Source organism: Sinocyclocheilus rhinocerous, unplaced genomic scaffold (genome assembly GCF_001515625.1).
Source record: "Sinocyclocheilus rhinocerous isolate Xijiao unplaced genomic scaffold, SAMN03320098_v1.1 scaffold1054, whole genome shotgun sequence".
Taxonomy (NCBI): Eukaryota; Metazoa; Chordata; class Actinopteri; order Cypriniformes; family Cyprinidae; genus Sinocyclocheilus; species Sinocyclocheilus rhinocerous.
Window position 1 is genome coordinate 243,448 of NW_015654511.1, and position 15,131 is coordinate 258,578.

At 36.8% G+C, this 15,131-nt stretch overlaps 1 protein-coding gene across 1 annotated transcript in view; it reads right to left on the minus strand.

The window, feature by feature from the left end:
• Nucleotides 1–15,131, minus strand: part of LOC107717389 (protocadherin Fat 2-like) — a 51,839-nt gene that overhangs the window by 8,630 nt on the left and 28,078 nt on the right. The window contains exons 15-20 of the mRNA XM_016524120.1: nt 10,741–10,952; nt 9,390–9,527; nt 9,063–9,206; nt 5,712–5,909; nt 4,024–4,825; nt 2,475–2,629 (exon numbers count right to left, since the gene is read on the minus strand). Coding sequence (XP_016379606.1) covers nt 2,475–2,629; nt 4,024–4,825; nt 5,712–5,909; nt 9,063–9,206; nt 9,390–9,527; nt 10,741–10,952 — 1,649 coding nt within the window. The remainder of the gene's footprint in view (nt 1–2,474; nt 2,630–4,023; nt 4,826–5,711; nt 5,910–9,062; nt 9,207–9,389; nt 9,528–10,740; nt 10,953–15,131) is intronic.

Consider the following 15,131-nt stretch of genomic DNA (forward strand, 5'->3'; position numbering starts at 1 on the left):
TCCCTCACTTGATTATTGTTATTATCCCTCAATGAATGATTGGATGAAAGCTCTGTTTCTGCTTTATTGTCCACTGGATTCATATAGGTAGCATGCTATTCAAGAAGGCAGCAGCTCCACATGCACAAATAGCATGTGATGTAAACAGGAACAGGGTTGATAGCCGCTGGATTACTAGAATAAATATTTTTATTGATACTTTTTAGTAGCGAATGACTCAGATGATTTTGTATGAATGTATTTATACTAGTTTGGGGTTAGTAAGATTTTTAAATGTTTTTAAGACATCTCCAAAAAAATACAGTAAAACAGTAATATTGTAAAATATTATTACAATTTAAAATAACTGTTTTCTATTTTAATATATTTTCAAACATAATTTATTCCTGTGATCAAAGCTGAATTTTCAGCATCATTACTCCAGTCTTCAGTGTCACATGATCCTTCAGAAGTCATTATAATATGCTGATTTTCAAGAAACATTTATTATTATTATTATCAGTGTTGAAAACAGTTATGCTGCTTAACATATTTATTTATTTACAGTCATTCTTTGACAAATAGAAAGTAATAGAAACAGCACTTATTTGAAATAGAAATCTTGGTAACACTTTATTTCGATAGTCCACTTTAGACATTCTATTAACAGTAACTTTAACAGTAACAGTAACTTTGCAACTACATGTCAACTAGCAGTTAGTAGAATATTAGTAGACTGTCTGCTTAATATCTTCTAACACTTTCTTTGTCAACTTATTCTACTAACCCTAAACCTACCCTAACAGTCTACTCTGAGAGTTAGTAGACATGTAGTTGCAAATTAATGAGAATTAGTTGACATGTAGTTGACATGTAGTTACAAAGTTACTTATAGTTAATAGAATGTCTAAAGTGGACTATCGAAATAAAGTGTAACCGAAATCTTTTGTAACATTATAAATGTCTTTACTGTCACTTATGACCGATGTAATCAATCCTTGCTGAATAAAAGCATTAATTTCTTTTTTTTTTTTTTATTTAAAAATACTTACTGCCCCCAAACTTTATATATATATACCATTCATTCTATCTACCCTCTTGGATAAAATGTTGCATTAGAATTTGGCCAAAATGGTGGATCTTAGATGAATCATTTTATACCATGCTGTTGGGAAGACTCTTGGCATCAGAATCGTGTCTGCGATGTCTTACAATGCTGGTAGGTTTCATAACAGACCTCCCGATGTGAGTCCAGTGAGAAGAAAAACCTAATTATTGCGATCAGTGCCCCCATGCTCGGACGGACTCCTCACTGCATTAAAGGGTATCAGTTCCAGCGTATCTATCCCGCCACAGATCTCATTTCTCTTAATAATGTTAGATAGATCGCAGCTGTCAGTATTCATAAATGCTACAGCTGCTCAACTGACAAGTCACCTTTTCTTCCTTTCTTGTCACATGTGGCTTTGCTCAAATAGGCTCGATTTCCATTTGAAAGTAATTACTTAAAAGGTAAGAAAACTGAAAGAAAGTACTAGCTTAGCAGTTGATTCAAATTTGACAAGTTTTCACAGCACGAGCTGTCGCTCCTCTCAAATTAAAAGACTGATAAGACATGAACTGATAGGAATTTGCTGAGGATCGCCAGAATGTTAATTCTCCAGAAAGACACATAAATTATGTCATGTATATCTTTGCAACGTGTGAAGATCAATGCCCTGAAGATTTCTTGGATGACCATGTTTAACAATTCCTTTTGAAGCCCCTCTGCAACAATGAAATGGTCCAGCTTGCCAAGTTTCAAAACCCAGAGGTAAAGCTTTGGAAAAAAAGGAGAGTGCACTTTTGATGTTGCAAGCCATTTTTTGAATATTCAATTATGGTGCCTAGATGAGGTGTCCTCCAGGAGAGATGTCATATGATTTTGAAGCAGAGGTCGGCGTTTCAAGTCTTTATCGTACTCACAATGTATAGAACATGAATGCACTTTTCAGTGCATTTTTCTTTTGTGCAGTACCTTAAAGACTTCCTCTAGCTGAAGCTTCAAAGCTGCATTAGGCCGTTTAAATAAACAAATACTCAAAGAGTCCTCACTGCGCCTCTGAGTCAAAGAAGGAGAGCAGTCAGCCATGGATTCATCATAACACTCATTTGAGAAATACAGGTTGATTTATTACTGATGTGCTCAAAGGGTGGGCTGAAATCCACATCACAAGCTGTTTCAATCCCTTCTGGAATGTGCTCCTGAATATTAATGCGTTTAATGCGCAGTTAGTCGAGAACAAACGAGCTTCTACTGCAAACATTTGGACATTGTATTTGTCATGGGGTGGAGTGAAGTTTCCTGTGATCGTTCTATTGTGATCTGGATGGCAGGGGCTTTTTGTATTTTAGATTTTTTTTACCTACAGCAATTCACACAAAGTAAGCTTTTTGTGCACGACAAAAGAATAAGCTAAAGACGCTTTTGTCAGTGTGTTTGAAAAATGTCGTACCTCTAATTTTCCCCAGTCAGAGGCATTGGAGGACATCACTGTGCCCTCTGCTGCAGACGTCTTGAGTCGAAGGGACAGATGGAAGTTTTCTTTGCTCTCTTCCATTTGATAGAGGTATTTCAGATAACCCTTGCCGTCAAATCTCACAGCAGATTCTGCAACGCAGGAAGCATAAATACATTTGGCAAAATGTGAAAATTCAGTTTTGCATCGCAAGAATAAATTACATTTTAAAATATATTCAAACAGAAAACGGTTATTTTAAATTGTAATAATATTTCACAATATTAATGTTTGACTGTATTTTTGATTAAATAAATGCAGCCTTTGTGAGCATATAAGAATTCTTTCAAAAGAATGAAAAAAAATCTTTCCATCTACAAACTTTTGAACAGTAGTGTACGTGCAAAACAAAATAAGATATTTTGAAAAACTCTTAAACTGCTTTTTACCAGAAAATGAAAGCAAATGGTGATCAGGAGCCTTCAAGCTCTAAAAATAACAAAAATAAAAGTACATTTACACTATCAACCTGTAAATACTACAGTATGTGTGTGCTCCTAGTGTATGTACGCAACAGACTGAAATTAAAATCATTATTCTTTGAATATCTTTCCCTCTGGCATAGCTCTCAAATCGAATTCATGTTTCCATGCATTTAAATGTAAGGCGCCACAAGGCATCAACTAGATTTGATGATGCCAAATGCCATTGGTTCTTGCATGTCTCAAGTTTAAATATGAACAATAATAGCAAAAGAGATTAAAGAAGGGACAATTGTGTGTATAGCAACTTTTTTCTGATCATGTAACTTCAGACACATTGGAGTATAATGATAATAAAGTCATATAGACCCAATAGTTCTCAACCTTTTTGACTCCAAGGCCCCCATTGACTACAACAATATTCAAACGCCCCATGACTTTTCCATGTCATTTGTTATTTACTGGATCATTTTGGAAAAAAAAAAACATTTTTACTCACAGCATAACTATAAAAACCTATATACATTATAAAACCATTATAAATACCCATTGCATTTAAAGATTTAATTTAATTTAATTTAATTATTAATTTACTTTTCTAGGTCTAGAATTTACACTATTAAATGAGGTGGGAACGAGCCATGAGAATCCTAGTTTGTCAAAGACAAAAACTTATTGAAAGTGTCTTGATTTTTAATTGTTTAGCTTATTTTAGAGCTCGTTTAGTCTTATTTTATATTTTAACATTTTAAGTCATCTTGAGGGCCCTGGGAACCTGTTTGAGAACCATTGATATAGACTATTGTTTTTTGTCATTACTGGAGCTTAAAAGCCCCTGGTCACTTGTGCAGCTTGAAATTTCTGTGAAACATCTCCTTTTGTGTTCCCTTGACAATGACATGAGGGTGCATTTATTATATGGTGAACTGTCCCTTTAAAGCAAACCCAGAGCAGTCAAAATAAAGTTGCAACTAAATGAGAAGCGAGATGACATTCAAGGCCTCCAGTTTTGTCTAAATCCTCAGTGGAATGCAGAATAAGACGCTGGTGGTCTCATTGCCTACCATTGCAGGAACACACGCTCTCCCAGCTGTGCTGCGGGGTGATGAAGTTCGCCCGTGCGGTGGCGTAGTTACTCATTCTCCCCTGCCTCATCACTACAGTGTTCCTGCAACCCCGAGGTGGGCAACCAGCGCCCACACAACCATCATGCTTCAGTCTCAAGACGTTCAAACCCAGCGTATCTTCTACAGTTGAAAGGACCCCAGTGAGGCGCTGAGCAGACACGGGCTGGACGGAGCCGTCCTGAGCTCTCCGGACCAGAAGGACCTCCATGTTGATGGAGTTTGGCTGCTGTTGCAAGCTGGCAATGCGCAGCGCTTGTCTGGGGATGTTTAGCTCCAAGCCCAGGCTGCGCTGGAGGCCTCTCCAGTGATCGGACACGAACTCTTCCGCCGAAAGTCCAGCCAACTGCAACGTGAAGCCCTGATCCAGATCGTGTTTAGAGGGAGCCCAAACATGGACCTTCACTCCCGCCCAGATGTTAAATTTCCCATCGGACACGCTCACGTTCAAGTGGTACAGGCCTGGATCCAGGTTCTTCTCCACCACGATCTTTCCATCCACTGCGTCCACAGAGAACAGGCCTTGGTCCAGGCCATCAGAAACCAGTTTGTAAGATAGGACATCTTGGGGATCTTGGTCCGTGGCGTGCAGCTTGCCGATGACACGTTTCGAGAACACCCCACCAGCGGTGGTGATGAAAACCTCTAGCGGAGTCACAGTGGGTGGATATCGGCTCTGCTCTGTGATGTTGATTTTCACCACGCATATTGAGGACAGAGGAGGGTGGCCGCTGTCAGTGACCTGTGGAGATGATATTTATGTGATGTGTGAAAAAAACATTGCGACGTGTGAACAATACACTGACCTTTGAAGAGTTGCTTTAAATAATTTAAGGCGGTGTGGTAGAATCACTGGTCCACAGATAACAATCAAGTTTAGGTCAGGTCGTATTGTCCCATACATGCCATATTCCATTTGAAGGTATAGTTCACATAAAAATGAAAGATTCTGTCATCATTTATTCACTCTATTGTGGTTCCAAACCCGTATGACTTTTTGTTTTTCTTCTGTGGAAGACGTTTTGAAAAATGTTCATAATACTCTTTTCTATACAATGACAATGAATGGTGCTCAGGGTCGTGTGCGCTTTATAATTTAATTGAGAATACATGTCAACTTCCAATGCAAGTTTTGAATTTAAATTGAGGTAACAAACATGATTCGGAATTCCAATTCAAATTTGAGTTAAAGGAAGCATAAGTAGAAAATGTATAATTTATTTAAAACTTAAAATCAACAAAAATTTAACAAAATTAAATGTTACATTGAAATTCAAGGAAAGTTTGTCAAGACCAATTTATATAATTGATAAATAAATAAAGGACTTCTGAAGGCTTGGAATATCCTATAACATATTTTTATTTTATGGTAGTTTCACTGTGTTTTTTGGACAATTTTTGTCAACACCCATCCTTGTTCACTTTCATCATAGGAGAAAGGAGCACCATTAAAAAAAATAAATCTGAGTTTTCCAGCAGAAAGAAAGTCCTATGGCTTTAAGACAACATGAGGATGGGTAAATGATGACAGTCTTTCATTTTTGTGTGAACTACCACTTTAATTCTCGAAACAAACATATAAACATGCATTGCACTCGTAACTGAAATAAATGAATGAAATCTTTCACCTGGATTTTTAGCAGATGCTGAGGCTTGCCACTCCTCCTCAGCGGGGAGGATACGGACAGCAGTCCTCCTTGGTCAATGTGAAAGCTCCTGTCCTCATTTCCCGAGACAATATGGAATGAGAATGGAGGGCCGTTCTGAGGCGTATCTCTGTCTGTTACCAGCAGCTGCAGAATTCCACTGCCCCCGGCTTCCCATTCCTGTGTCCAGAAAAACACCATTAATCAAGCCACACATGCTTGGAAAATACCGACTTTTAGAAAAGTTGTAGCTGTCCTTTCTCGAAAGTAGATGAACAATTAACAAAAATGTGTTCTTTATTTTTAAAGATAAAACTCCTCTGAGTTTTATTGTGTTCTACTGCTCTGGCAACAGAATGTATCATGGCGAACAGAGAGAAATTGCTGGAAAAGAATAAAAATAATCAATCCACCCTGATGTTTCTTGCCGTTTTTCAAATCGATAGCGGATTTCTGTCACGGGACTCGTTTTCAATGCCAGATTCTTCTGTGCAAACAAATCTAAGCTTGAAGAAACAGCCCAATTCTGTCGAAATGAAAACACAGCAAGAACAGATGGTGATTTTTATCACTCTGTCTGTATTTGTGCTACCGATTGGACCGAAGTCACAGTGGGTGGATATCGGCTCTGCTCTGTGATGTTGATTTTCACCACGCATATTGAGGACAGAGGAGGGTGGCCGCTGTCAGTGACCTGTGGAGATGATATTTATGTGATGTGTGAAAAAAACATTGCGACGTGTGAACAATACACTGACCTTTGAAGAGTTGCTTTAAATAATTTAAGGCGGTGTGGTAGAATCACTGGTCCACAGATAACAATCAAGTTTAGGTCAGGTCGTATTGTCCCATACATGCCATATTCCATTTGAAGGTATAGTTCACATAAAAATGAAAGATTCTGTCATCATTTATTCACTCTATTGTGGTTCCAAACCCGTATGACTTTTTGTTTTTCTTCTGTGGAAGACGTTTTGAAAAATGTTCATAATATTCTTTTCTATACAATGACAATGAATGGTGCTCAGGGTCGTGTGCGCTTTATAATTTAATTGAGAATACATGTCAACTTCCAATGCAAGTTTTGAATTTAAACTGAGGTAACAAACATGATTCGGAATTCCAATTCAAATTTGAGTTAAAGGAAGCATAAGTAGAAAATGTATAATTTATTTAAAACTTAAAATCAACAAAAATTTAACAAAATTAAATGTTACATTGAAATTCAAGGAAAGTTTGTCAAGACCAATTTCAAAGTTGGGTTAACAACACCTTGTCTGAAAACTTAAAGTCTTGAAGGTCAAATACTGTAGATTATACACAGAGACAGACAAATAAATAGATCCTAGAATCCTAGATCCTGAACCTAGAATTTTGCAACCTACTGAAATGTGTATTTACAATATAACATAACATAACATAACATAACATAACGGAATGAGAATGGAGGGCCGTTCTGAGGCGTATCTCTGTCTGTTACCAGCAGCTGCAGAATTCCACTGCCCACAGCCTCCCCTTCCTGTGTCCAGAAAAACACCATTAATCAAGCCACACATGTTTGGAAAATACCGTCTGACTTTTAGGAAAGTTGTAGGTGTCCTTTCTTGAAAGTAGATGAACAAATAGCATAAATGTGTTCTTTATTTTGATTAGAATGCAGGTGATTCTAGAGTTCACTCATCTGAGTTTTATTGAATTCTACTGCTCTGGCAACAGAATATATCATGGCGACCAGAAAGAAATGGCTGGAAAATAATAATCATGATCAATCCGCCCTGATGTTTGTAGGTTTCTTGCTGTTTTTTAAATCAATAGCGTATTTCTGTCACGGTACTCATTTTCAATGCCAGATTCTTCTGTGCAAACAAATCTAAGCTTGAAGAAACAGCCCAATTCTGTCGAAATGAAAACAGCAAGAACAGACGGTGATTTTTATCACTCCTTCTGCATTTGTCAACAAAGTGCTACCGATTGGACTGATATGTGCTCCTCGTTTTCCTTCGAGCTGGAACAACTGGAACAGGTAATTGAAACAGAGTGCTCAGCTGGCAGAGATGAGCCTAATTGTTACTGACCACCTACATGGTGCCAAATAGCTGCTGCACTCTGCAAACACAGACACCTTGGGTGGTGGTAAATGGGGTGTGAAAAATATTTCCAAGTCAGCAGAGTTGACCCTATAATTAGAAGCAATGGATCCGGCTGACTCTGAAGGGGTAAACAGAGAGTCCGAACACTGTTGTAGAAAAAAAATACTATATTATACATGGCTGATTGACTCTTTATCCTGAACTCTTGGCTTCCCGTGTGCTCATGTGCAGCTTAGAGCACAAATGAGATGACAGCTGTGTCACCTTTGATGTCCCACAATCCCATGCTAGTGATTCAGTGCATTGGGGGAAAAATTTAGAATTAAAAATTTCTACACTGATAAAAAAGGGGTCACACACTTTACTTAAAGGTGGGGTAAGCGATTTTTCAAAAAAGCTTTAGAAAACTGATTAGCAAGTAGCAAAACAAACTTGTAGCCAATCAGCAGTAAGGGGCGTGTCTACTCATGATGTGGAGGAGAGAGCGTTCAGTGCACAGGACGGACATTAGATAATGCATTATAAAGGTATTCATAATGTACATTGTAATGCATTATATTTTTTCATAAATACCTGTAACCAAAATTAAAATGCATTATAATATTTGAAGGTTTTTTTGCAATGTGTTTTAATGCATTATGCTTTCTAACGGTGTAACAATGAATACAAAGGTATTATAATGTATTATCATATAAATCATATAATGCATTATAAGGTGCATTACAGGACATAATTAATGCATTAAAACCATTAAAACTATTTTATAGTGCATTATATATAAAGGCTTTAAGTGAAGTGTTACCAAGTGTTTTAATAATTTTTTTTTTTTTTAAGTTATAAATAAAACAAAGACTACTGGATTTCATTTTACAAGAAAATCCTATTTCATTCTTTCTACTTCAAAATCTCATGTTTAATTCAACGTGTTACTAGCATTTTGTTTGTAATTGTGAAATTGACTAGCAACTGAGTGAAAATTGGTTGGTTGAACCTTGTGTCTGATGGATCGGCAAGAAGCAAATATCCATTTTTAACATATTCTTTCATTTCTACCGTGAAATAACCATTGTAATCATAAAAAATATTTGCTTGGCTATCTCCAAAGCTCATGTGAATTTGTTCTAGATCGTCAGGTGTGATATTTCGGTGCCGTCTGAAGCTGTCTGTCTGAAGAAAGCGAAATCATTGACTAACTTGGCAGGGAGGCACAAAGGTAGGTTTTGGACGAAGCGTTTGTTTTTACCTGAAGGACGAGGCTGTGATTGATCTGCGAGAACATCGGTGGGCTGTCGTTGACGTCAGATACGGTCACTGTCACCTGGACGGCGGAGGATAAAGGGGGATCGCCTTCATCGGCAGCTTGCATGGTTAATGAGTAGTGCGTTATCTGAAAGGCGAGGGGCCGTGTCAGCAGGATTATGAAGATATGAACATCATGGTACCATTGTTCAATAACAGCAGTCAAATATGCACAGTAGTGATTAAAATGTGATCAGAGGATTCAACAGATACAACTAAATCCCTGATAAAACAAGTGAGTGCGTGTTCTGGGCGGCGAAGTGAAACTCACCTCTTCCCTGTCCAGCATGGAGCGCACAGTTATGTGGCCGGTGTGAGGATCGATGCCGAACTGCTGCTTTGGATCACCGCTCACAATAGAGTAGATGATGAAGTTATTTGGAGGCCCATCAAGGTCGATGGCTCTTACCTGAGACAGATGCACAGTTAGTGAAAGGAAGATGAGCACACCTGAGTGGTATTAAACAAAGCTTTAAAGCTCCGGATTACTGCAGATTCTTCTAATCTAGCGGTCTGCATCAGACACAGCTAATGTCACAACGAATAGCTGAGCTGACTGTGAGTGCTCATATTCAATCACCATTAGCTGATTGCTCCATTCAAAATGTTTTTCTGATTGCTTAAGTGACAGATGCAGTAATTCATTCCCTCGACAGCTGCCACAATAGCTTGCCTCATTCCAGTCACCAAACTGACAACAGCTGGCTTTAATTTGCTTCATAGAATGCATTATGGAGAAAGTCTGAGACAGCTTACATTTGAAGTCAAAGGCGATATGATAACAGTCCAGAAACGGCACATTAAAAATCATAGTAGTTTTGTTGTTTTCCATTAAATATCTATTTTTAAAACATGATACATCTAGTTTTAACTAAAAGTAAAACTATTTAAAATGTTTTTTGAATCAAAGCTGAAATCAAATGAAATACGAATATTTGATACATTTTTAAATATGTACGAAAATTAGAAATGTTGCCTTGGCAGCTAACTGAAATAATTTTAAGTGCTAAAATTACTAAAACTAAATAAAATTAATTAAAGCTAAATAGAAATATATATTTTTTTAAAATAATAAAAATGACAAAAACACATAATAAAATGATTAAAACAAAGAAAATATTAATAAATAGTATTTGCATATAAATTGCATATACAGTGAATAATATTTAACACTGTATTTATTTGTTTCTTGATTGTTTGTTTGTTTGTTTACAAGTTGTGTATAGATACTGCAACTTCTTTTCATAAAAATTACTTTTTTTGTCTGATTTCCATGACACAGAATTCAGAAAGAGAACGGAGGGCATAATCCCCCCCCAACTCTGTATTTATTTATTTAATGGGGTTTATGCTTTAAACAAGAAAAAAAATAAAATTCTGATGTGAAGAAAATTTTACTTAATTTAAGATATATTCCCTTAATATATACCTCTTGATATCTGTATATTAATATCTTAATATGCAATGTATCTTGATATGTTTAAGGTTTTTTTTTTTTAATTGAAAAACTAAGAAAACGATATGTTGTAGAGCACTTTCAGGAATAACACAGTCAGCTTTAGCCTTATTTTGAAAAGTTTTATCATTGGATGTTCAGTGACAGTTACGGGAAAGCGTAATACCTGCAGAACCATGTCCCCAGGTGATATGTCCTCTGCAATCACGCTACTGTAGCTACTGCGGTTAAAGACAGGCGGGTTGTCGTTGACGTCTGTGATATTGATGATAACCGTGGCAATATCACTGAGCAATGGTTTACCCCTTGCTCCCTCCACTGACAGGTAATACTCGCGGCAGAGCTCAAAATCCAGCGCAGAGTTCAGTGACAGCAAACCTGTGGCACAAAACAACAAAATCACATCCAGGCCTGGGCCATCTCTTTATCAGTTTTCCAGCAAAAATGGCAAAGTAAAGTTTGTTCTGAAACTTTTTTTTTTTTTATGTTTGGATTAAAAATGCAATATACTGGCTTAAAAATACAAATTACAATGCTGGCAGAATACAAAATGTCTTGGGTTGAATGAGCATTTCCCTGTGACAGAAGCACGTTACCAACTGGTCTGGGGGTTTTGGTGGAGAGAAATTTGTTTCTAATGTGTCTAATTTCTAAAGTCTAATAATGAAAGATTTATTGTTAAATGTTTATGTTAACCTGCTTTAGATTTCTTTGTGTGTCTAACATACTGTATGCTCAGTACATAATAATGCTGACAGAAACTTCTTCATGAGTCTGATTCTGGATAGAATGAGGTTTTAAAGTATTTCAATATAATTCTGGCTGATTTTCTTTTATCGCTGCATCAGTTGACCCCATACAAAACTTACGTTCCAACATGACTGATAACTCTCATGTACTTCCCAGTGGAGTTGGACTGAATGCATGATATCTTTTATCCAATGTTGCCTTTTCTGTTTTTGCAAAGCGGTTGATTCCTACAAGAAGCTGATTCATCTAAAGCATTTGAAAAGCTGGTGGGATTTGCTGTGCATTATGGGTAGATGCTGCTATTTTATGTCTCATACTCAAGCAGAAGAGAAAGTTTACTACCGGACCTCTTGCTGGTCTGTCTGCTCACAGTATTAGAGTAAAACAAGACGGCACAGAACCATAAAAGCACTGGCATTTTTGTTTAGCTCAACAAGTGCAAAATTGCTTTCTGTAATGTTTCTTTTTATTGATTTTAAAGATCAAGGGCTATGTTGTGACACTTAATGGTATGGTGGGTCACCATACTTGGCCACATGTCACGTCACTTTCACTTAATGGCTTTCTTAAAGATCCTCCGCCATATTATTAACAGGGCTGTGTTTGTCCTTGGCACATGTTCTGTCAATATAGGCGTGTTTGTGCTTGTGTTTGAGCATAGAGCTGGTGTGCAATGCAAGAGTGGACAGCAATATTAATCCTCGTCTAAGCAAAAAGAGCACTTGTCAATGTCAAGTGTGATGGAGATGCATCAGTGTGCTCCATGCATTTTACCATGAGTGGCTTGCAAGGGACAAATGTGTATTTGTAGATCATTTAATTGTAAGACAGAATGATGCAGGCTGTTATGGGAAAAAAATTGGTCGGCATTCATAAAAATAAATGTCCATATGGACTGCAATAGCCATCAGCGTCAGACACCAGTTTATGTCTGGTCTTATTTTTATTTTTCATTTGCCTCGAATGACATAAATAACTTTAAAGCATTCTGTCAGTGCAGGGATCACAGTCATGAGAGATGCAATGTGACACTGAACCGTGGGTAATAAGATGTAAAACTGTGACATCTACTGGAAGATGCAAAAACTGGAAAATTATATTATTTCATGTGGGGTTTATACGATTCTTGGGTTACAATTTATATTGCTAGTCCGCTTTACACATTCTACAAACTATAATTAACTTTGCAACTAAATGTCAACGAACTCTCACTCTCATTAGAGTATTAGTAGACTGTTAGGTTAGGGTTACGGTTAGGATTGGTAGAATAAGTTGACAAGTACTTGCAAAGTACTAATAGAAAGTAGAATGTCATCAAAATAAAGTGTTAGCAGATTTTAAGCAGACAGTCTACTAATACTCTAATGACTGCATGTTGACATGTAGTTGCAAAGTTACTTATAGCAAGTAGAATGTCTAAAGTGGACTATTAAAATAAAGTGTAACCCATTCAGGAGTCCCTGGGATGACAAAATCGTGTTCTTTATCATGTCAGGATGTCTAACAGTTTACATTATACCGTATCAGTAGAATGTCATCAAAATAAAGTGTTAGCAGATTTTAAGCAGACAGTCTACTAATACTCTAATGACTGCATGTTGACTGCATGTAGTTGCAAAGTTACTTATAGCTAGTAGAATGTCTAAAGTGGACTATTAAAATAAAGTGTAACCCATTCAGGAGTCCATGGGATGACAAAATCGTGTTCTTTATCATGTCAGGATGTCTAACAGTTTACATTATACCGTATAATAGCTCCTATATTATCCTCTAATGTTGATGTCACACATATGAATGCATTCCTGACCATAAAGGATTACTTCCATTCAGCTCACAATGACAAATACCGTGTTGAGTAGCTTTGCCTATTTTCATAATTAGTGTGAGAATGGATAGCTTTACTTGACTGATGATCAACACCCAGATCACAAAAGTACAATCTATTGAACAGACTGTACATTTATCCCTCACTGCCTCAACGTCATTAACCAAAAATAAATATGCCGTTTGCCTCAACTAAGGTCTGTTTGGGTGGGGGGAAATAATGCAGTTAATTAGCCTACAGTAACCTGCAAAACGACTCACTTGCAAAAAATTAGCCCTTGTGGACCTTCCAGTTTTAATGAACATGTAATCATACAAGTTCAACCATTAGCTAAAGCATGCAGCGATATGCTCATTTTTATAGTTATTCTTTTTTTAAATTTCTGAATCATTTTTAAAATGCAGCAGCAAACTGATTTTTTGAACACTTATGAAATCTTTCCTGAGGCTAATTGCAGTTATACAGCCATAACTGTTAGGTAGCTCTCCAGTATCCATACTCATATTTTTGTGACATTTCATTAAGCCCCCCAATGTAAGACATTTCTTTTGAAATGTCAGCGGTGTAATGTTGTTAATCAAATTGTGATAGCTTTTTCACCAAAGTAGGTCAGGTGATTATTTAATATGGTCACCAATTCTGCTATTATTGTATTTCTGTAATTCATGACTACATCACGTAAATAATCTTACTCATGAATCCATCAGTGTTACTGGTTCTTTTTGCGTTTAATTAGGTTTAAGAGATTAATTCTACAATTATTCAGTTTGACCTTGCATGAAATGAGAAAAAGGCATATAGTGAATATAGTGCAAAAAATATATAGTGCAAGTGGTTAATGTATGATTGATGAGTATTAATTATTTCATGACATACAAAAAATATTCCCATGTACAAACTGCATTTGATCTGTTATTAGCTACCACTTTTTGGTAAGACAAGGAGACACTTGAGAACAATCAAAGATAAAAAAGCCTCAGCTCTTGTTCAAAGAAGGGGAGATTTCTATTGAAATGCAGTGGTATCAGGATATACAAAAATATGGTAAAAACATGCAAACTTCACTTAAACGGTTCACTTAAAGGAAATATTGTTGACATAACACTAGAAAAACTAGAAAAAGCTTCTGAACTGCAATAAATCATCTATTTTCTTTATTTCTTATACCATATAAAGGTTTGTCTAGATAGCACATATAAAAACGAATCACTACACTCAAGGCACAAAAAAAAAGTCCAAAATCGAATTCATACCCAGAAGTTCTAAGCTTGACTGTTATGCGCTTATTGCGCTATGAGACTATAAGCTACACAGTGGACTTATAGTATTTGGAATGAAAGTATCTCTAAATAGCCGATTGATTTCTGCAGAAAGCCTGCTAGCAGAACTCAAAGTTGCGTTTTGTTTGACAACTAATAAAGAGTTTGGCTCAGTCTCGCACTAAAGTCCTACAGCATGAAGGCTCGTGATAAGAGGACACGAGCAAGAGAGAAAGGAGAGACTAACAGGAATGAACAGATGGGATTAAACAAGCTGACAAGTGCTTGTGTGGATTGAAAGCATGTCAGCACAGGTTCTTCAGTTCAACATTTACTCGTGCTGAAGAAAATTCCAGCTTCACACAACGGGACAAAGCCACAGGACAAATGGCCGCATGCTAATATATCATGTCTACTTTCTGCAAGTAATGATGAGTAATTCATGTTCTGTACATCACAAACATAGTCAGCCTCAAATGCATTGAGTGTCAAAGATATAAGAACTTGCAGACGGTAACGCTTTATTTTAAAGGGGTCATATGATGTTGCTAAAAAGAACATTATTTTGTGTATTTGGTGTAATGAAATGTGTTTATGCGGTTTAAGGTTCGAAAAACACATTATTTTCCACATACTGTACATTATTGTTTCTCCTCTATGCCCCGCCTTTCTGAAACGCGTCAATTTTTACAAAGCTCATTGTTCTGAAAAGCGAGGTGTGCT